General features: G+C 56.4%; 1 protein-coding gene across 3 annotated transcripts in view; it reads left to right on the plus strand.

Annotated features, from left to right (window-relative positions):
- CDH4 (cadherin 4) overlaps positions 1 to 22,252 on the plus strand; it is a 402,200-nt gene that overhangs the window by 337,467 nt on the left and 42,481 nt on the right. For all 3 annotated transcript variants that reach the window (XM_080686973.1, XM_080686975.1, XM_080686974.1), the window contains 3 exons: positions 3,183 to 3,338; positions 4,915 to 5,059; positions 15,948 to 16,120. In XM_080686973.1, the coding sequence (XP_080543099.1) occupies positions 3,183 to 3,338; positions 4,915 to 5,059; positions 15,948 to 16,120 (474 nt within the window). The remainder of the gene's footprint in view (positions 1 to 3,182; positions 3,339 to 4,914; positions 5,060 to 15,947; positions 16,121 to 22,252) is intronic.

Raw genomic sequence — 22,252 nt, forward strand, 5'->3', positions numbered from 1 at the left:
GCACCAGGCCTCTAGTTATTAATAACGAACTACAACATTCGCTAATGACTGATTACTATAATTGTGTTATATTCATTTCCCTTACACGCCTTACACGCAGGCGCACCATTTCTCTCCACTAATACTAGCAGTGAATATTTTAGCAGCAGATTGCCACATCATTAGTCTTGTACTGACTTGTTTGGTGTGTGCAACAGGAAATATTTTGCTTTCAGAGAACAAGAAAAATAGGTTTATTTGCGTGACGCTTATTAATATGTGCAGTTATTCAGTGTCTGGTAAGTCAGTGTTCAAGAAAAAATATTAATTTTTATTAAAATGTTCTATTATTTTATGTTAACGATTACTCATTTATTTCAGCCCTTTATATTCAGCATGTCTCTATCGAAATAAACCTACGTTTCTATGAAAATTGAAGCTTTTGGTTTTTTGTGGCCCACATAAACTTAAACCTTTTTATTTGGCCCGTGTTAGCCTTTGAGTTTGACATGTTCATTCTAGAACCTTCCGCACTCCTGGAAGCAGAAGTGGTCACACAGCAAGCCTTGACTGAGCATCCCCTTCTCTCCTCAACACAGTGTGGTCTCTTTTAAGCTGTTCTCCAAGCACCAAGGAACAATGCCAGCCCAGGCGGCAAACAGGGGCTTTCCTTTCTCTGATCTAGACTTGCAGCTTTTGCCCCATTTCCCTGGTGACCAAGTCTTGGTGCAAACTCTCCATGGATGGAGAAGATGGATCTTGGCCACGGAGAGCCACCTTTCTGTTTAACAACCCCTGGGAATGGAGCCAGGCCCCCAGAAAGAAGTCTTCCTGAGTCCCCACTCGGCTGCCTGGCCAGGGCTGGTCTGAGCAGGTCAGCCTTTGTGTCTGAAGGACGCCACCTGGTGGGCAGCAGGGAGGCATGTGACGAAGAGCGGACGGAGCTGGTCCTGGGATGCCTGGCACTATCAATGAGACCACCGGCCAAAGATGGAAGGCCAGGGCCCAGCATGTCACCTCCAGCAGGAGGAACCGGGGTGGCTGTGCTGACAGAGCAAAGCCAAGTTCAGGGGTTTCTGGGCTCAAGGGGACAGTGTGGGGTGACATCTGTCCCCAGACCAAGGCCTGAAACCAGGATTGACTTGTGCTGCTCCGACAGATCCAGGGAGAGCCCTGCCTGACCAAGGAGAGTGAGGCGGTCAGAGAGAGGACCCAGAGCAAAGACACTGCTCGCAGACAATATGTGTGTGTGCACATGCACATGAGATGTGTATGTGAGTGTGTGCACACATAAGTGTATGTGCATGTGTGTGAGTGTGTGCACATAAGTGTATGTATGTATGAGTGTGCATGCGTGCGTGAGATGAGTGTGTGAACAGGAGAGTGTGTGCGTGCATGAGTGTATGTGCATGTGAGCATGTGTATGGGCATGTAAGTGTGAATTTGTGTGCACATTCGCGGGTGTGAGTGTGTGTTTGCATGAGTGTGTGCACATGAGCATGTGTGAGTGTGTGTGTGCATATGAGCATGTGTGTGTTTCCTCTCTGGAGGCCACCACCCTGCAACCCTGGGCTTGCACGGACCTACACATGCCTGTGTAATGGAAGTCTTACCTCCTCCGACTGTTAGGTAAATGGTGCCCCCGTTTCCCGTCCTACCGAGGAGGAGGCCGCTGCTGGACACTCAGGGCAGGAGTCCTTGCCCCCAACTTGTGCCCTCAGAGGGGAGGCCCCATTATCTGCCTTTTTAAATATGTTTTTACTGATTTTAGAGAGAGAGGAAGGGAGAGAGGGAGAAAGAGGGGAAGAGAAACATTGATGCGACAGAGAACATTGCTGGGCGGCCTCCTGCACATCCCCTAGTGGGGATGGAGGGCCCGACCTGGGCAGGTGCTCTGCTCAGGAATCAAAGTGGTGACCTTTGGGGATGCTCTCCTGATCCTGCGGCACTTCTTGCAGGAATGTCACCAAGAAATGGTGATCTCTTCAGGTTTGCTATTTTTTCGAGTCAAGTTCAAACTTTTACATTTTCTCACAAAAGAAGTCAGTTTTATTAAGATTTCCAACTGAGTTACCAATGAAGTAAATAACAACATGTTAAGAAAACTCATATTTTTATCTTACATTTGCCAGAGGTGCATCTGTTTTCTTGAGGATTTTCCTCCCTGAGGGCAGCTCTTGAATTGATTTATCAGTTCTTCATTTTCTGTTCCCAGAGGCAGGGGTTTCTGCATCTGCCTTTGCTGGCCACCCGGTGTTCTTTGCTTGTCCTGCTGTGTCGCGCTCTCCTCACTGCAGCTCTGTTTCAAGGATCAAACATTCAAAGTGAAGGCTTTGTGATGGCTCCCCCTTGGGCCCAGTTCCCTGGGTGTGGCCATGTGGTAGTCCATCGTTGTTACAGTTTTTAACTAGCCTCTGAATGCAGCTTCGATTCCTACCTAGCCCCATGGTTACTTTAGGATGTTTTTAAAATTCCTGGAATTCTGTAAGTGGCAGCATTAAATTGTAATTGCATTATTCCAGTAAGAGGCCCTGCCCGATTCTGCTTAGTGGAATTTTTTTAGATTTCACTGTGGTCCATTTTATTCCAAAATGTGATCCTGGTCCCTGGGCTCTGATGCAAAGCTGTGCCTTCTGAAGGCACATTCCCAGTGGGTGCCCGTGTCTACCTGCGGGCTCTGTCAGCCCTGTTCTTGAGGTCGTCGCTGTGGTTCCCCTACGAGGGACCAACTCAGACCCTCCAGGGCCTCTGTCCCAGGAGCGGGAAGACAGGATATTTTCTCCATCTGTGCACATCCAAGCTTGCCCATTACCTTCCTGCAGGAATGAAAACTCAGCCGCATACATGTATTGGGTCCCCACCTTTCTTCCCTCCGAGTCCCGTACACTCTACCGTCTGCTGGCTGTGGTCTTCCCCAAGGTCTGATGGCGGTCAGGCGCATCTGTGCCAGGGCCATGGCCCTCGTCTCAGCAGAGGCTGTGTCCCTGATGTGTCCCCCACTCCGGCAGAGCCTTGCCCCTGGAATCTGGTGTCTTGTGCTTCCCTGTTGCCTTGGGGCACTGGCTGTCCCTCCGGTGATGGGCTCATGGAGGAAGCGCGAGCTGAGGCCTGGGTGTGCGGGAAAGGCAGCCGGGTGTGTGTGATGGGGGAGCGTGTCCCTGCTCCGCAGCTGCTGACCGTCCTCTCCCTCCTTCCTCCTCCAGATCCGGTCGGACAAAGACAACGACATCCCCATCCGGTACAGCATCACGGGCGTGGGCGCCGACCAGCCGCCCATGGAGGTCTTCAGCATCGACTCCATGTCTGGCCGCATGTATGTCACTCGGCCCATGGACCGGGAGGAGCGGGCCTCCTACCACGTGAGTATCCACCTCAGGTCCACGCTGTGCAGGGGACTCACCGCTGAGCCTGCCCAGGGTCCCGGAGGGAAGCGCCCACCATGCAGGCACCGCGCCCAGGTCTCCACTCGGGGTGGGGATAGCCCGAGACCTTTCACTTGTACCTCCTTCCCAGGCCAAGGAGGTCACGGTCCACGCCCACGTGGCTGCCCAGGTGCTGGTGGGGTCATGGCGGCTGCGCACTCGGGCCCTGGACTCCAGCTCGGGCCCTGGACTCCAGCTCTGGAGAGTGCCCCGCAGCCTCCCACCCGCTGTGGTCTCTGAGCTGGGCCTGGGGCGGAAGACAGCGAGAAAATGCAGGCGCAGGCCTTCCTTAAAGGGCCGCCTCCTTTCCTCTGGGGCCTCGCCGAACCTGATGTGGTGTCTACGAGGCGGGCACCTGGGCACGGCGGGAGCAGTGACCTCTTGCTCTCATGCTCTGGTGGTGCCTGCCGTGCCAGTCTCCAGGCAAGACCTGGGCTCTCCACCCCTCTGACCTCATTCTCTGTCCCTCCCAGAGGCACGGGCCCCTCTAGGGTGCCTTGCTTGGGGTCTACAGGGACCTCAGCCAGTACTTGGGCCCGTGAACACCTGAGTGAGTGAGAAGAAGGAAGGAGGAAGGGTGCAAAGGCTTGTCCCCCCTCCCAAGCAACAGCAACTCCAGGTCTCTGCTAACCCAGCCCAGCATCCCCTTCATCACGGCCAGGTGCCCCACGCCAGGCCTCCGTCCCTGATCAGCCGGTGCCTCCAGTCTCACGGGCACCCAAGCTCTGGCTCCCGCGGGCCCAGGAGGAGGCCAGCTGCTGGTCAAGTTCACCTTGTTCCAATTAGAGGATCCGTTTCTAATTCTCATGGCGGCACAGAAAACGCCCTCCTGGGCCTGGGAGCTGCCCTTGCCTCCAGGCCTGACCACTTCTCTCCTTTCTGGCTGGAGCCCTGGCCCCCAGGGTAACCTTAGCCGGTCCCATCTGGGTCTCCCCAGGCCTGACCTCCCAGTAGCAGGACTTACGGTCCAGCCCCAGGTTGGCCCGAGGGCCTTCCTTCAGTCATGGTAGGTGGACCTGCACTTGGCTGTTGGTCAGGGCTAATCCAAGCAGGGGTCCCAGGTGGCTTCAGCACTGGGCCTCCATGAGCCCCAGCTCCTGCCCATCACCCTATCCATCCTCCCACGGCCGCCCCCCTCTGGCCTCCCTGGACCACCCCCACCCGCCTCCCTGCCTCCCCCACCTCCCCGGCTTCCCCGCCTCCCCCCTCCCACGGCCTCCCTGCCTCCCCAGTCCCCCTCTCCCACGGCCTCCCCCACCACACTCCCCTGCCTCCCTGCCCCCCGCCCCTCCCCGCCTCCACAGAAAAGGGAACTGAGGCTCAGAGAGGCTTTGTGATGTGTCCCACCCCCACGCCACCCAGCCTTTCCCCCAGGGGATCCAGAGCTGCTATATCATCCCTGCCCCACTGTCTCAGGTCCCAGGGAACTTGCTGTCCCTGCTCCCCAAGGCGAACAGTCCAGAGTGTCCCCCAGAGGCGCTCAGGCCCTGACCCTGCCTGTGCTGCTTTCCAGCTCCGAGCCCACGCCGTGGACATGAACGGCAACAAGGTGGAGAACCCCATCGACCTGTACATCTACGTCATCGACATGAACGACAACCGCCCTGAGTTCCTCAACCAGGTCTACAACGGCTCCGTGGACGAGGGCTCCAAGCCAGGTGAGCCCAGCCCGACCGCACCAGGCAGCGGGCCGGGAGGCTGTGCGGGGGGGGGGGGGGGAGGGGGGGCGGGGGGGACACCGATGAGCGCACCTGGCAGGTGTTTACTGAGCACCACTCAGGCGACGCTGCCGGGGCGGGGCCTTCGCGGTCCAGATGGAGACAGACAAAAAGTGAGCCAATCCAAGGGCGTGGAGCCATCACAGGGATGAGAGGCTCAGACGGGGACCCTGTAGGTCAGGGAGGGCCCCTCCTCAGAGCTGACATGTAGGCCGAGAGCTGGCGTGTGAGAAGGAGCAGGATGCAGAGAAGGGCTGGGACCGGTGCGGTACTGGAGGAAGGCTGGGGAAGGAGAAGGCGCATGCTAAGGTCCGGGGCCCGTGTGAGGTCAGAAAGAAGCCTGCCATTCGCAATCTTCGGGACCACACCTGGGGTTTTATTCCAAACACCACGGGAAGCGCGGGAGGCCACACCGCCCGGCCCAGAGAGTGAGCCGGCTCGGTCCCCTCGGCGCTGACCCAGGCGCCCCTCATCCTGAAGATCCAACCCAGCATCAATGACGACAAACACTCTGTCACGTGCCCGCTCTGGCTAAGCCTGTGACCTGTGTGGTCTCTGGATCCGAAACTACCGAGAAGTGGGCCCGCCCCGCTTAGCACAGATAAGACTCAAGGTTCAAGAGGGAAAATGAGCAGCCCAGACCATCGGTGCGGCTGTGGGTCAGATCCCAAGCCGACTCTGGAGCTCGGCCCAGGACCAGCAGAGTTCCGGGGGCAGGCCACATGCAGGCGGGGTCGGGGGGGGAGGGGGGCTGGTCAGACAAGTGGCCCAAGTGGTGTCTGCGGATGCCCAGGTTTGAGAAGTACGGCCCGCACTGCGGTCTCCAATTATGAGGGGTCGGACAGGGGTCTGAGCCAAGTGCCACGGATGAGGCCCCGTGGGGCTGCCAGGAGCAGCCACTAAAATACAGGCTGCTGGTTGCATGTGAAGCTCAGACAAACACCGAATCATTTTCACATGGAAGCTGGCCCCGTGCAACACTTGAAGCAGAATTGTAGTAATACCGTGTTCCGTGTTCATCTGAACTTTGCTGTCCACAAGCACTGGTCCCAGGAGGGCTCTGGGCCAGGCTGCCTCCCACCTGTCCCCACTCCACCGACCCATCCGGGGCGGGAGGACAAACATTTATCATCACTTTGCTGCTGCTGCCGGAGGCGGTTGTCATAGCTCCTTTTCCGGGCTGCTGTTTCAACAAGGTGAATTGTGTTTTCGATTGATTGTCTCAGAATCCTGAGGCGAGGGCCAGCCTGGTGTCAGCGAAGGGAACAGGATATGGTATTATTTCTGCCACAACCTTGGGTGGCTGGCCCTGCAGTCCCTTGAGGGGCCGGCGCAGGCGGCGGGTGGGCAGATTAGCTGCAAGCAGTCAGAGAAAGCAAACCAGGGCTGCCAGCAGCCGCCTCTTTCAGAAGCTGGGGTGGGAGTGGGTGTCAGGCTCCAGGTGCTCGCTTGTTAACAAGTGTGGTGGAGCCCAGGACATCCCGGAAAGGTGCCTGGATTTTCTGTCACAAATCAAACCTCCCTGGTCTTATTTTAAAACAAACTGATGGAGAAAGTCTTCCCCATCGTGCTCTGGCTTTACTCTCAAGGATAAGAGAGGAAGACATCGCTGTGTCTGCTCCCGGAGCCCGGAGAAGCCCTGAGCCTGGGATGTAGTGATCCGCCGCCGCCCACAGATCCTGAGATGGGCCCCCTTTTCCCACTCACTCCTGTGCCCTTCCGGGACTGTGTTGGACTAAATGTGACTGACATTCAGAGCCGAGGGGGACCCCAAGTCCGTCTCAGGTCCCAGAACAGCCCTGGCTGCTGCCTCGGACCCAGCTCCATATCCTCACTCACGCTGGTCCAGGGCAAGGTGCTGACATCCTAACAGAGCCCAGCCTGGCCTTCTGGAGGCAGGAGACTCCCAGGCCCTGGAAACAGTCCCCCCCCCCGACCCCCGTTGCTTCCCTATCAGTGTAAATGCCACTACCAGGTTCCTCTTTATGTGTGCCATAAAGAGGAACCCACCAGGAAGGGGCGTCCTGGATGCCAGGCTGGCGAGGGCTCCAGGGTGGATCCCATGGAAAACCAGGAGAGGGATGTGCAATACTGACTCAGCTCTAAAGAGCCTTCTAGAGCTTGGGTAGCTCATCTGGGGACATTAGCAAGCCAACATGGGGCTTCCCACCCCATGTTCTTTCCCACCCTAAGCCCCCTTCAATTTTACAAAATCCTCTGGGGTAGCTGGGTCAGACGGGCTCAAAGGGTGCGGAAGGCCTAGGATGGCCCTGTCCCTTCCAGGGACCGATGTGCTTGGTGGTCTGGAGTCAAGAGCGCCCTCCCTCTGGCCACAGCCTTCTCTCTCTTTGTAAGCAGATAGCCAAGGCCCACCGAGTGACCCTGATAAAGGGAACACATTGGCTGAGAAACTGGGAAGCCTGAGGTGGGAGCCTCAGGCATGGAGACCAGGGGTGGGATGGAATTGTCTGGAATCCTCCTGGCCACTGTTTGACTGTCTCCTCTGTGTTGGTTTGTTCTTGGGGAGGCTTCCTCTTTTGTGGCCTCAAATCTTTGGATGTTAAAACGGTAAAGTAACCTCTGGGCCTGGCCTGGGCAACATTGTATCCCAAACAACTGTTTGCAAAAGTAACAATAAAACACATATTGTGACTCCCAGTGATACAATGTTACCAGATCTGTACCAATGGCAACGCCTTCCTGCCATCAATGGAACTGTCCCCTCCCTTTCTTGTAATACCCATCACCTTTGTCTCTTCGTTGGAGCTATTCGGGCTTTTGCCCGAATTGGTGACTTCAGAATAGCTGTTCTTATTGATCTCAATGAATGCTGTTGCCTCTCCCTCTGAAAGGCCTTTTACTTTACCTTAGCACTAAGTACATGCTAGTGAATGGAACCTGATGCACACCGGGCGATGCTCACTGTCAGTCCCGCGAGCAGCGGGAGTCTGGGGAGTTATCTGGAAGCATCCACTCCCATGTGGAGGGAGGGGGACCTCTGCCAGGCCTGCAGCATCCGGCAACTGGCCAGCGCTTGTCCTGCGACTCCCTGATTCACACACTCCCTGCCACACTGCCCAGCAGCCAGCTTTCCAGAAAATGAGCTCTCAGCGCTCAGGGCAGACCTCAAGGCAGTGTCCTCACAACCAGACCCACCCCCCCCAACCCCCCCCACCCCCGCCGCATAGTGCACACTCCAGCCCTTCTCCCAGTAGCTCCCCACCCAGCCCAGACCAGTTTCTCGAGCTTCCAGAGCAAAGATGCCTTCGTATTACCTTTTCTAAAAGGGTTCTAAGTGGGATTCCTGCTTCTCTCACCCCTTATAACTGTGTGAAGGTGTGTGCTTTAAATTTTTTAATTAATGTCACTTTGAAATATTAAATAGCAGAGAAACCTACAAGCAGCAAATGAAGTCCAAGAAACCTTCATCCATATAACTCAGGTTCTGCGCTTAAATAGATTATTCTATTAGTGAGCCCATTTATTTATTAATTTATTTCTGGGCTGGTGGAGGACCCCCGAGATGAGCACACGGCCCAATGCACAGATGGCACGCACACTTGGAAGTCATCTGAATATTAAGAATTTAAATCTTTAGCCTCAGTGATTTGAGCAGAAAGCCAATTATGGGGCTGAATTAGTTTTCAAATTAAACTGCAATTTGAAGCTTGTGAAATTAATCCTTTAAGGCGCCTGGCAGTACCTACAGGAGCCCCTTGGAGGCCCGGCCCAGCCGCCTCCGGCCACGGTGTGACTGATAAAGCGAAGTCAGGAGGCAGAGCCCTGGCAAGGCAGAACACTCCACTCCCATCCCGTCTCACCTGCTGAGAGAAACTCCAGTCTCTCCTTCTCCTGGGCAGAGGCTGAGGGCTCCCGCGGAGGGGCGCCTCCCGCTTCCCCAGCCCAGGCGGCCGGGCAGCCTGGCTCTGCATGATGGCAGGTGCGGGGACCCTGCACAAATTGTTTCCAGGTGGCCTGGCACTGTCCACCGAGGCCCTGTGGCATTGGGCTGCTGGGAGCTCGAGGCTGAGTGTAGACTCACACCCACCAGCTGAAGAAGGCAGGGGCCAGGAGGGGACCTTGGTGCCAGGATCACAACTGCCCAGACCCAGCCACCCGGCTCATACCCCAGTGCCCAGCTCACAGGGGGCTCTTCCGCTTTCCCCGTGACCCCATGAGGGACACCTGGCTTCCAGAGGAGGAGCCCCTGGCTCTGAGAGGCTCGGGGACAGGTGAAGCCAGGTCCTGGGAGTGACAGAGACAGGATCTGACCAGATGGAGCACCGAGCCCCACTCCAAAGTCTCTGAGGCCACAGAAAGGTCGTTGGTGACAGGTCTGCCTGCCACTGGGCTTTGTTAGCCGGCATGAGCCCGCCTCACCTCAGCCAAACCCTGTGGTGGTGGAATGGAGACCCCCCCAAAAAAACCACGTCCACCCGGAAACTCAGATGGGACCTTTTTTGGAAATAAGGTCTTTGCAGATGGAACTAATTAAAATGAGTCCGGCAGGGTGGGCCTGAGCCCCTGTGGCTGTGCCCTTATGAGAAGAGGAAATTAGGACACTGACGCAGCGGAGATGGCCATGCGAGGACAGGTGCAGCAGAGGAGGCCACACCCAGCCCTGGATTTAAAGTGGGCGCATAGTAGGTGTTCAGTAAACAGGTGTCAAGGACTCACCCTTTGCCGTCCCCATGGGCGCCGGGGCACAACAGTCTCTGCCACACATCTGTGACCTCTTTAGGGCGAATTCCTAGATGTGGGTTTGCAAATGGGCACATTGGAAGAGCATTTGGACACAGACAGCCAAACTGCCTCCAGGACCTGAGGCCATGGGGGCAGGTCCCCACCAGTAGGTCTCATCCTTATTTTAAAACTAGTGGCCCGATGCATGAGATGCATGCACATTAAAAGGGAATTAATTAGAGGAAATATTTTAATATTGCTATTTGCCCTTTCTCTATAATAGAAGTGTCAGAGATGAAAGAAAATTAGTAAAATGTATATGAAAATCTTCCTCCTGTCAGAGTCTGGGGTGTGCCACGGGACCCAGAGTCAAGTCCCCACCCAGCCGCATGCACCTCAAAATTGCGCTAGACCCAGACCCGGCCGTCCCCACCCCATTGGGCGAGATCCAGACCTGGCCGGCCCCACCCCCATCAAACCCACCGGGCAGGGGGTACAGCCTCAGGTCCCCCGCCCCGGCCTGGCACCACGCAGTCTCAGGTCCCTGCTGATCACTCGTTATGGCTTGTTATGGGAACCCTGCCTCTGCTGTGGGTGCAGCCATCTTGTGTTATGGGAACCTAGCCTCAGCTGTGCATGCCGCCATCTTGTGATGGTGTGAGGGTCAATTTGCATATTACCTCTTTATTATATAGGATTATGTTTGCTCATCGGGTACATGCAAAATTTCTTCCCTTCATCTCTTTGATTACTAACGAAGTTGATTGTGAAAAGCAAAAGCAATGGGTGGGAAGGTGTGAAGTTCAGGCTCTGTGGCTGGGATGCAGACTGGAGGCATGTCCAGGGGCAGGGCAACCGGTGGGCATTGTACTGACTGAGATATCCAGTAAATGCACACTGATTACTGTGAGTGTGTCTTATTTTGCATCAGAAAAGAATTATCAAAAGTATGCCATTTGGTTTTTAAAAATCAGATTTCTGAGCTTAGCCAACAAGGCAGATGCCCAGATCTAAGACACTTTTGTGATGAGCCTGGAACCGAGGGCGGTCTTGTTACCAGCCAGTCATCTGGGCCTCCAGATGGTGAATACCCTCTTTTTGACTGTCTAAATAAGCCTTTATTTCACTTTTATTTTTAGAAAGCTTAAAATAAAGAATTCTGGGTTGTCCATTATTTTCTTTCATCCCATTGTTTTCTGGCACCGATCATTTCTACTGAGAAATTGGTTTTAAGGCCTATAGTTCCATTGAAAGTTTTATGCCATTTGAAAAATTCTCCAGCTGCTTTTAAATTTATCTTTTTTAATTAAATTTATTGGGATGGCATTGGTTAATAGGTCACATAGGTTTTAGGTGTAGATTTCTATGTTGCAAGATCTGTATATTGCACTGTGTGCCCTACACCCAAAGTGACTTTTTTATCTTTGGTTTTAGCAGTTTGACTGTGATGGGACTTGCTGTGGGTTTCTTCATATTTATCCCACTTAGAATTTTTAGTGCTTCTTCCATCTGTGGCTTGGCATCTCTTTTTGGTTTGGGAATTTTTCAACCATCATCTCCTCAAATATTGTGTCTGCCCCATTCTTTCTCTTCGGTCCTTCTGGGACTCCAATTATACACACGGTGGACCTACTCATGTCTCAAGTTTCTTACACTGAGTTTCTTATGCTTTGGTGCATCTTCCAATTCATTGATTCTCTCTTTAGTTATATTTAATCTGCTTTTACATCCACTCAGTCTGATTTCAATATTCTTTCAAATATAAATTTTCTGTTTTATTTTTTTATAGTTTCTAGTTCTCTGAAAAAAAAATTCCATCTCATCCTTTTAATTCCTTGAACATATTGAGCTGAGATGTGTTTGTTTTCAAGTCTGCTCCTACCTGCTCTGTCCCTGCCTCTCCCAGGGCTGGCCATTGCCTGCTTTCCTCTCCGTTTTCAGTTGGTTTGTGTGCTTGTACACCTAGTCAGTCAGGCGCTGCCTCTTGCGTAGGAAGAATTGTAAAGATCATTTGAGCTCTCTAGGATGTCATCTCTCTCCATGGAAATTTACTTTTGCTCCCGGCAGGGGACACTAATAATCTCTTAACCTAAGTTACCTCTGTTAGAGCCTATTTATTCCCAGGTCACCCTCACTCCTAGGGTGCTGCCCTTCATGGTCCAGCCTAGGACTAGAGAGTTCTCTGGGGACTTTCCTTATGGGCAACCCTAAGCTCAGGTCATTTACTCCTGTTCCCATACATCTGTTGAACGTTCGATGTAACTCTTCAGCTGTCAGCAGCCAACTTCGGAATCAGCAAATGTCTTCTAAGAAAAGATGGCCCCAGGTATTGCTCTTTTATCTGCATTACTTGGTGGTTCTTTAATGCCTTTAAGCAGGTGTTTTTATTTTACACTAGAGGTCCGGTGCACGAATTTGTGCACCAGTGGGATCCCTCAGCCTGGCCTGCAGGATCAGGCCAAAACCAACTCTCCGACATCCCCTGAGGGGTCCCAGAATGCAAGAGGGCACAGGCCAGGCCGAGGGACCCCACCGGTGCATGGTCGGGCCCAGGGAGGGACGTGGGAGGTTGGCCAGCCAGGGAGGAACCGCTGGAGGGCTCCAGGGCGTGTCCGGCCTGTGTCACTCAGTCCCGAATGACCAGACCCCAGCAGCAAGCTAACCTACCATTTGGAGCATCTGCCCCCTGGTGGTCAGTGCACATCATAGCAAGTGGTTGAGCAGCCTTAGCATATTACACTTTGATTGGTTGAACAGACGACCGAACGCTTAGCATATTAGGCATTTATTATATAGGATTTTACCTAGTTTTTCTGGTTTTCCGTGGGGAAAAGACTAGTATAAAAACATAGCCCACCATTTGCTAAAAATAGAACTTCCTGGTGTTTTTTTTAAATACTTAATTTCCCTCTGGGGAAATTCTGATGATAATTAAATTCATTAAAAGTGGGTTTACACACAATTCTTTGAGAATATATTCATTGCATGAAATAAGTGGGAGAGGTACTTGGAGAACTTTTTTCTAGGGTTCTCAAAACACAGACATTCTTTTTTTTCCTAGAAGACACTTAATAAAGATGTGTTAAAGAATGAATGAATGAATGAATATCCTAGTGGATGCAACATTTTGGTCTGATTACAACCAATCTTATACAAAATCCAATGAATGAATTAGCCTTCTTACTGTCCACCCTCCAACCACCAATACTTCTGACTTCTAACAGTCTGCTTTCGGTACATGTCTTAAAAACACAAACGTGATCACTCATTCCCCTGATGAAAACACAATCCTAGCTTCCCTGTGATCTTAGAATAAAGTCCAGAATCCTCACCATGGGCCCCACCATCTTCAGCCCCATCACGTGCATCCTCCTCTGTCCCACAACACACAGAGCTCTTCCCTGCCCCATGGCCTCTGCCTCTCTGCCCAGGGTCCTCCTTCCCTCCCTCACCCCCACCTCTCTCAGAGAGGCCTTCCGGTTCCTCTCAAGTTCCCCTTCTCACCTCGCTCCATCTGCGCACACAGACCTTCTTTGTTCCCGCAAAGCCCTTGTCCTAGTCGGCAGTGATGCATCTCTCCTCCCTCCCTCCCCAGCACGTGAGCAGCAGGGTACAGGATGTTGGTCATTCTCACTGCAATGCTCTGAGCACAGCGCCTGCTGTCCACCCCCAGCAAGTACCCAGGCAGCAACTGGGGCAAGTAACCCCAAACAATGGAATGTTATTCTGCCATGAAAAGGCACGAACCTTGAAAACATTTGGCTTGGTGAAGAAAGCCACACACACAAGGCCACAGAGTGCTGCGTTTTGTTTATAGGAAGTGTCCAGAAGAGGCAAATCCATAGAGACAGAAAGTAGGTCAGTGGCTGCCAGGGGCCAGGGAGTGGGAGGGGACTGGCTGCTAAGGGATACAGATTTCCTTAGGGTAATGGCAATGCCCCAGAATTAAATTCTAGACAGTTGCACAACTGTGAATAAACAAAAACCCTGACTTGTGTATTTTTAAAGGGTGAGTTTTATTGTATATGACTTATCCTATATAATAAAGAGGTAATATGCAAATTGACCCTCATGCCCTTGCACGAGATGGCCGCCCCCATGTGGTCAAAGATGGCTGCCACAAGATGGTCGGCAGAGGAGGGTAGTTGGGGGCGACCAGTCCTGCAGGGGAGCGCAGTTGGGGGCAACCAAGCCTGCAGGGGAGGGCAGTTAGGGGCCATCAGGTCTGCAGGGGAGAGCAGCTGGGGGGGACCAGGTCGGCAGGAGAGGGCAGTTGGGGGTTACTGAGCCGGCAGGGGAGGGCAGTTGGGGGCAATCAGGCCAGCAGGGGAGGGCAGTTGGGGGCAATCGGGCCAGCAGGGAAAGTAGTTAGGCATCGATCAGGCTGGCAGGGGAGTGGTTAGGGGGTGATCAGGCTGGCAGGCAGGCGAGCGGTTGGGAGCCAGCAGTCCCAGATTGTGAAAGGGATGTCCCAGATTAGAGAGGGTGCAGGCTGGGCTGAGGGACACCCCCCCCACCACCATGCACGAATTTTGTGCACCGGGCCTCTAGTCTATAATAACAATAGCATAATATGCTAATTAGACCGGACAGCCGAACGACCTTCCGGACGACCTTCTGGATGAAGCCAGGGCTGCTGCCGTGGCTGCAAAGGCTGAGGGCAGCCACCGCGACTGCGAGGGCAGAGCCTATTGCATGAATTTCATGCATTGGGCCTCTAGTCTTACCTAATAATAGACAAACATGTAAATGACCATACCTCCACTACGCCCACAGCCAATCAGAGTGAGTATGCAAATTAGAAGGCCAAAGATGGCGGCCGCCCAGCTGCTCCAGGTGTGGAGTGGCCAGGTTGGGCAGGACGCCTGCCATGAGAGGGAGGGCAGGGGGCGAAGGGATCTATAAGAGCAGAGTGCCTCAGCGAAGACAAGACTGCAGACTCCGGAGTCTGCAGCTAAGACAAAGATAGCAGACTGTGGCAGGAGTCAGCAGCGAAGACGAAGATGGCAGACTCCAGCCAGAGCAAAGGCCTGGGTCCCGGGTGCCAGAGGAAAACCGGTGCTGGAAACCAAGGGAAGGAAGGCCTATTGCACGAATCTCTTCGTGCAACGGGCCTCTAGTATTTCAATAAAAATATATGCCTGTGTGCCCAGCCAGTGTGGCTCAGTGGTTGAATGTCAACCTATGAACCAAGAGGTCACTGTTCAATTCCCGGTCAGGGCACGTGCCCCAGTTGTGGGCTTGATCCCCAGTAGGGAGCATGCAGGAGGGAGCCAATCAATGATATATACATGCATGTGTGGGGACAAATGGGTGGGAAGGGCTGTGGCCCCCATGCCCATAGGCCTTTTGGTTTCCCAGAAACCTCTGCAAACACCTCCACCTGGGTCACAGACTGTGCCGCCCTGGGGAGGGATTACTGACCCACAGGGCCTCCCGAGACCAGAAGATGGACAGACAGAAGATGTGCCAGTGTCCCCTGCAGACCTCATCACTAGTTCATGGATGGGGAAACTGAGGCACTTGCTGAGGGAGAGAATGGGCTGTTCACCCAGCCCCTGGCTCTGAAATGAAGCCAGTCACACCCCCACGCATGCCCCCAATTCACCCCCTCCGATTCTGAGTCCCCATGCGCAGCCTCCCTCTCAGGGCTGCCCTAAGTCTGTTCCCATGTGTCTCCTCAAGCGCTCATTACACACTTTCTATGTACCTGGCTGGGCCAGGCCCTGTTTGTCACTGTGTGCCCTCGAGTTCCCAGCATACCACACTCTGCGTGGGACCTGTCGAGGCTCAGCAAACACCGGGCAGTGCTGTGGTCCCAGTGCCTCGGAGAGCACCAGCTGGGGCCCCACATGCTGCCCCCCTGCTCTTCTTGCTTCTCTCAGACCCTGGTGCTCCCCCACTGCGAAAGGAGGCAGTCCGAGCAGCTGGCCTCAGAGGACTGAGCACTGGGAGAGACCCTTTGGTGCTTCCACCCGGGGCAGTGCCCCCTCTGATGATTGGCAGCCCAGGGGGTGGGGAACGGTGCCTTACACCCAGGCCCCAGAGGTTCTGCGATCAACCAGTGATGTCTGTCCTGAGTGAGCAGGTGTGGCAGCGGCCCTGATGCAGACCTTTTCCCTCTGAGCAGCTTTCTCTGTTCCAGGCACCTACGTGATGACCGTCACGGCCAATGATGCTGATGACAGCACCACGGCTAACGGGCTGGTGCGGTACCGGGTCCTGACCCAGACCCCACAGAGCCCATCCCAGAACATGTTCACCATCAACAGTGAGACGGGGGACATTGTGACAGTGGCCGCCGGCCTGGATCGAGAGGTGAGGTGGGCGCCGTGGCCTGGGGAGAGACTGACTGAGCTCTGGTTGTGTCCCCTGAGCCCCCTGTTCCACAGAGGACATCAGAGCTCCAGCGTGACCTCTCCAGTGGGACACAGTCCCAGAGGCACTGGGATGCTGGCCCCAAAATGCCGTGTCTGGGTGCCTGGGGGCAGAGCCAGGATGCGTGTCCTGGGTGCCTGGGGGCAGAGCCAGGATGCATGTCCTGCTGGCATGTGTGGCTTGGATGGCAGTGGGGACCCCAAGTGCTGTGAGCCTAGACCTCAGACTCAGCAAACCTGCCAGGTCTTGTCTTACCACGTTGTCACCACCGTGCCTTCCAAATCAATAAATGCCAGGTTGTGGCGTGGCAAGTGCCACTTGCCCCTGTCCTGGGAAGTGCCCAGTGGCCAGGCAGCCACAGGAAATGTCATTTATGCAGCCTGGTGACTCAGCAGGAGGCAAGGCACCCGCAGTGGCCTGCTCATGGCCGTAGGCACATCAGAGGATGTCTCCAGACCAGGCATCTGTCATCTGTGCAATGGGCATAGCCTCGCCAGCTTCCTGGGCTCCGCAGGGATGGACAGAGGCCCTGCGGCCCAGCTAGGACTGGCAAAGACGGTGTGGATGGGGCTTCATGAGGGAGGTGGGCCGGGACCCTGGGCTCAGGGTGGCCTCGACCAGTCCGGGCCCCTCCATCTCGTGCTTGGAGGCCCCACCACCCTGCCGATGGCCGCAAGCTGCCTGCTCTGCCCCATGAGGCCTGCAGGGGCAGGTCAGGAGCCGGTCTGGCTTCTGGGAGTCTGTTGTCATTAGCAGGGAGTCCTGTGATCTGACACCAGGGCCCTCAGTGAGGTCCACCCACACATTAAGCAAACCAAACACCATGCCGGACTCCCCCACACAGGGTGGCCTGCCTGCCCTGTGGAGAGGCTAGAGCAACACCTCTTTCTCCAGGCTGTCACCTGGCCCAGGTGCTCTCACTCGCTTGGTGATCTAACGGGGCCTGTGCATACACGTGCTGGGTCACTCACCCCTCCAGGAGGCCCAGGCCCTGCTCCACGGAAACGCTTTCCCCGTGTGGGCAGGGGGAGATGAGGAATGAGGGGGACAGGGGGAGATGGGGAGTGAGGGGGCAGGGAGAGATGGGGAGTGAGGGGGCAGGGGGAGATGGGGAGTGAGGGGGCAGGGGGAGATGAGGAATGAGGGGGGCAGGGGGAGATGGGGAGTGAGGGGGCAGGGAGAGATGGGGAGTGAGGGGGCAGGGGGAGATGGGGAGTGAGGGGGCAGGGGGAGATGAGGAATGAGGGGGGCAGGGGGAGATGGGGAGTGAGGGGGCAGGAAGAGATGGGGAGTGAGGGGGCAGGGGGAGATGGGGAGTGAGGGGGCAGGGGGAGATGGGGAGTGAGGGGGCAGGGGGAGATGGGGAGTGAGGGGGCAGGGGGAGATGGGGAGTGAGGGGGCAGGGGGAGATGGGGAGTGAGGGGGCAGGGGGAGATGGGGAGTGAGGGGGCAGGGGGAGATGGGGAGTGAGGGGGCAGGGGGAGATGGGGAGTGAGGGCGGAAAGGAGGAGATAGGGGAGGGGACGGGGAAGATGGGAAGGGAAGAGGGAGATGGGGAGTGAGGGAGCAGGGGGAGATGGGGATCAGGCACAGATTCTCTCACCCGCCCTGTAACTCCAGAGTCTGGGCTGTACGTCCTCAGCTGGTGATTCTACTGCCCCCCTTGCCCTTGGTGTGTCCCCCATTCTGCTCACTGCTCCCAGCAGACCTCGCCCCTCTAGGCAAGAGGGGCAGGAGCTCAAGTTCAGGGCTCGTTGACTTGCAGGCAGGCAGATCCGCCCCCGCCTGCGTGGCAGAGCCTGGCCTCCGTGGCCTCCGAGAGCTCTGCTTAATATTTGATAAGTGTGTGGTGAGTGTGTGGTGTGTGGTGAGTGTGTGGTGAGTGTGTGGTGAGTGTGTGGTGTGTGGTGAGTGTGTGGTGTGTGGTGAGTGTGTGGTGTGTGGTGAGTGTGTGGTGAGTGTGTGGTGAGTGTGTGGTGTGTGGTGAGTGTGTGGTGAGTGTATGGTGTGTGGTGAGTGTGTGGTGTGTGGTGAGTGTGTGGTGAGTGTGTGGTGAGTGTGTGGTGTGTGGTGAGTGTGTGGTGTGTGGTGAGTGTGTGGTGTGTGGTGAGCGTGTGGTGAGCGTGTGGTGAGTGGGTTGTGTGTGGTGAGTGTGTGGTGAGTGTGTGGTGTGTGGTGAGTGTGTGGTGTGTGGTGAGTGTGTGGTGAGTGTGTGGTGAGCGTGTGGTGAGTGGGTTGTGTGTGGTGAGTGTGTGGTGTGTGGTTAGTGTGTGGTGTGTGTGTGGTGTGTGGTGAGCGTGTGGTGAGTGGGTTGTGTGTGGTGAGTGTGTGGTGAGTGTGTGGTGTGTGGTTAGTGTGTGGTGTGTGTGTGGTGTGTGGTGAGCGTGTGGTGTGTGGAGAGCGTGTGGTGTGTGGTGAGCGTGTGGTGAGTGGGTTGTGTGTGGTGAGTGTGTGGTGAGCGTGTGGTGAGTGTGTGGTGTGTGTGTGGTGTGTGGTGAGCGTGTGGTGTGTGGAGAGCGTGTGGTGTGTGGTGAGCGTGTGGTGAGTGGGTTGTGTGTGGTGTGTGGTGTGTGGTGAGTGGGTTGTGTGTGGTGAGTGTGTGGTGTGTGGTTAGTGTGTGGTGAGTGTGTGGTGTGTGGTGAGCGTGTGGTGTGTGGTGAGCGTGTGGTGAGTGGGTTGTGTGTGGTGAGTGTGTGGTGAGCGTGTGGTGAGTGTGTGGTGTGTGGTTAGTGTGTGGTGAGTGGGTGGTGTGTGGTGAGTGTATGGTGAGTGGGTGTGTGGTGAGTGTGTGGTGTGTGGTTAGCGTGTGGTGAGCGTGTGGTGAGCGTGTAGTGATCATGTGGTGAGCGTGTGCCTGAGACTGGCGGCGGGGGGTGGGAGAGAACCCCAGCGAGCCCGGCTCTGGCACTCAGCTGTCATCTGCTCCCCCTGAGATAAGAAGCAGCTCACCCGGCCCTGCTGGAGCTGGGCAGGCAGCGTGGGCCTTCCAGAAGGGGGGCGCTCCCAGAGTCTGCCCAGCACCGGAAGGGCACCAGCCCGAGGACCCTGTGGGGCTGCAGACAGGGCGTTCCCAAACCTCAGGGCCTCAGAGGAGCTGTTGGTCCACAAGCATGAGCCCGGGGGACATGGCAGCTCCGTTTCCCCCGCAGCTTTGCTGCATTGGAGGCGATGAGGGGCTGTTGCTGGTTTTCATTTATTTGTGAATGAACAGGCAAGTGTTAGAGGGACGGGGGGACAGGACAGACTTGGCCGGCAACACCCCTTCTCCAGGCTGTCACCTGGCCCGGGGCTTCACTCACTGGGGAGAGCACTGAGGGCAGTGACAGGTCCTCCCACCCTCGTGAGCGATCATCTCCAGCTTCCTGTAGCCAATGGGTGCCAGGACCAATGTGGGCAGGGCACCCGCAGCCCAGGGAGGCTCCATACAGGCCAGGCACGTGCACTGTCGTGGGTGAATCATCCATCGGCCGGAGGAGAGCCTGGCAGCCGCATCCCCAGGTGGAGGAAGGACCCTGGCACTGCACCACTCAGCAGGTGCCCGCCGCCCCACGCCCCCAGGTGGAGGATGACCCCTGACACTGTGCCAGTCAGCAGGTGCTCGCCGCCCCGGCCCACGTCCCCACCTTCCCAGGGGCACCTGGGAGGCTCCGCACCAGCTGGAGTGGCCGTGCCCGCCCACCACCACCCCCCACCCCCAATTCCACACAGGCATCCATCAGAGCCAAGCTTTGGCAAACCACCACGTTCTGTGTGAGCATGTCACGTGCAAGTGTGGCTGGTCCCTGCTTTTACTTGCTCTGTCTGGCAACACTACCCACCCCGAGGCAGCCGGCTGTCTGGGCCCAGGCCGGGGCCGGGCAGGTGGGGTCGGCCATCCGCCAAGGCGCCTCTCTGAGAAGCCTGGCTTGCTCCTGCACCTCCCCCTCCATGCACCGGGGTGACACCTGCAGAGGTGAAATTAGATAGGTGCTGACTGGCAACAGGGTCCCTGAGAGCTAGCTCTGCTGATCAGGGAGACAGGACAGGCAGGGGACATGGCAGGCAGGGCCCCACCCGCCCTCCAGACATCAGGCCTGATGGTAGGACTGGCGCCGCGCCAGCCCAGCTGTCATCCAAGACAGGATACTGCCCTCACAGGGAGCTGTTTGCCGGCAGCTCCCGGGGGAGCCCTCCCCCAAAATGACCCTGAGCGAGCTGCAGAGGGCCTGCCCCTGAGGTCCCGCTGGCACCTGGGCCTGCAGGGCCTGTGGCGGAGACTGTCATGGAGCCCTCAGCTTGCCGGAGGAGGGCTGGTGTGGGCTCACCTGGCTGTGGCTGCTCGGCTGCACACCCGGATTGGAAAGGGTGCGTGGCAGGGCCTTCTTGCTTCCTTCTCTGTAATGGCACCAACCCCACGTGGCAGCGCCTCTGCGGGCACCTGAGGGGCTCCCTGCTGGGCAAAGGGAGGACTCTAGGAAGGGCAGAGCCAACACACCTACTTGCCACGTGTCTGGGTAGCACAGCGTGTGACTCGATCACTTCCGCGTGATTAAATGTCGGGAGCGGCGGGTCACACCCACGCCGGCCAGTGTCTCTTGTGCAGAGGGGAGGCGCCCCTCTGGGACCCGTTCACCCGCCCAGCTTGCTACCAAAGGGCTCGTGGCCTCATAAGATGGGGTGTGGCAGGCGGGTTCCACTCACGCTGAGGGTAGCTTTTGTCTGATGGCCCAGCCGTGTGAGGAGCACGGAGCCCTGCATCCCAGACCACTTCCTGGCTCTGGGTGGCATCCATTCCGCTCTGATGACCTCTGCCCAACCTCTGTCCTTGTGTGTGCTGACCGCCATCTTCATTAACCTGAAACTTCCTCCCAGACTAGGGTGGCCAAATGGATTCTCTCAGGGTCCCTGGATTTCCTCACGTGTTTTCAAGACTGTCCACCCTATGCTTTCATGAGGGACGGCAGGTCCCGGCTGACAAACACACTGCCCAGGGCTGTGGGCCTCGCCAAGCAGTTGCCGGCCACGTGGCCCAGACCCAGCAGGCGTTCTCCGGTGACAGACCACGCGGCCCTTGCTCCGTGAGCAGCGTCATGCCGGCCACGGGGGGTTCTGACCGTGTCTTCCCAGGAAGCGAGCTCCGTGAGCCCTGTGCGACGGCTGCAGTCTGCGTGGCGGGCCATCATTTCTCAGAGGCCCAGTTGCGACACATTTTTACGGTCCCGCTCTCAGACCCAAGTGCAGTTTTGCGGTTTCAGAAAGGAAAGTTAGCAATTAAGGCAAATTTGCCACCAACAGCCTCATTTGCATATTCATCCCTGAGGTCTTGCTTGTCCCCCACAATAGAGGAGAGGAAGAAAGAGAAAACTGAGCAAAGCATCCCTTCCTGCCGTCTGCAGGGTCTCTGGTCACAAGGTGGCCTCCCTGGCTTGGGGGTTTGTGGACACCAGCTGGTGCCCGCACCGGGACACAGTGGCCTGTCCCTCCATGGCGTGCAGGCGCCTCTCTGGGAAGCCTCGGGGCCACGTTCCTGGCCACACTAGGACACTGAGCCATGCAGTGAGGGCGTCAGTCCCAGTCAGAGCACAGCTGCCTCTCCCCATCACCCCGCTGAGGGCTCCTCTCGTCCCAGCAGCAGCACATTGACTGCAGGAAACCAGAGAAGCAGAGGCAAAGAGGAGCCTCCCACGAGCACAGGGGCAGCAGGGCGCGCCGGCCCAGGCTCCCGCCGGCACGCGCACAGCCACAGCCAGCGTGCTCTTGTCCTCACAGCCTCCCCGGCTGCTGCTGCTCCGTCGCCAGGTGTGGGTGACTCCGACAGCCCCTACCGCGGGCCTTCTGCTGCTCTCCATCCTGTTGTGGACATACGAGTCCCAGAGCCGGCCCTGGGGACAGCGGGAGCAGGGATGGGTCGGCAGTCCGGGGGTCTGTGCCAGGAGGGGCATGGGGCAGTCACGCGATCAGGGTCAGGGGGCCAGGATGGCATTGTTATTGTTCCTGTGGTCATTGCACCTATGTGAACCAGTTCTGGGTGAGACACTTACTTCACAGGCCGCTTTAGAAGTCACCAGGTGGCCCAGCTTCCCGCTTCTTACC

This window comes from Plecotus auritus (genome assembly GCF_963455305.1).
Source record: "Plecotus auritus genome assembly, chromosome: 8".
NCBI classification, from domain to species: domain Eukaryota; kingdom Metazoa; phylum Chordata; class Mammalia; order Chiroptera; family Vespertilionidae; genus Plecotus; species Plecotus auritus.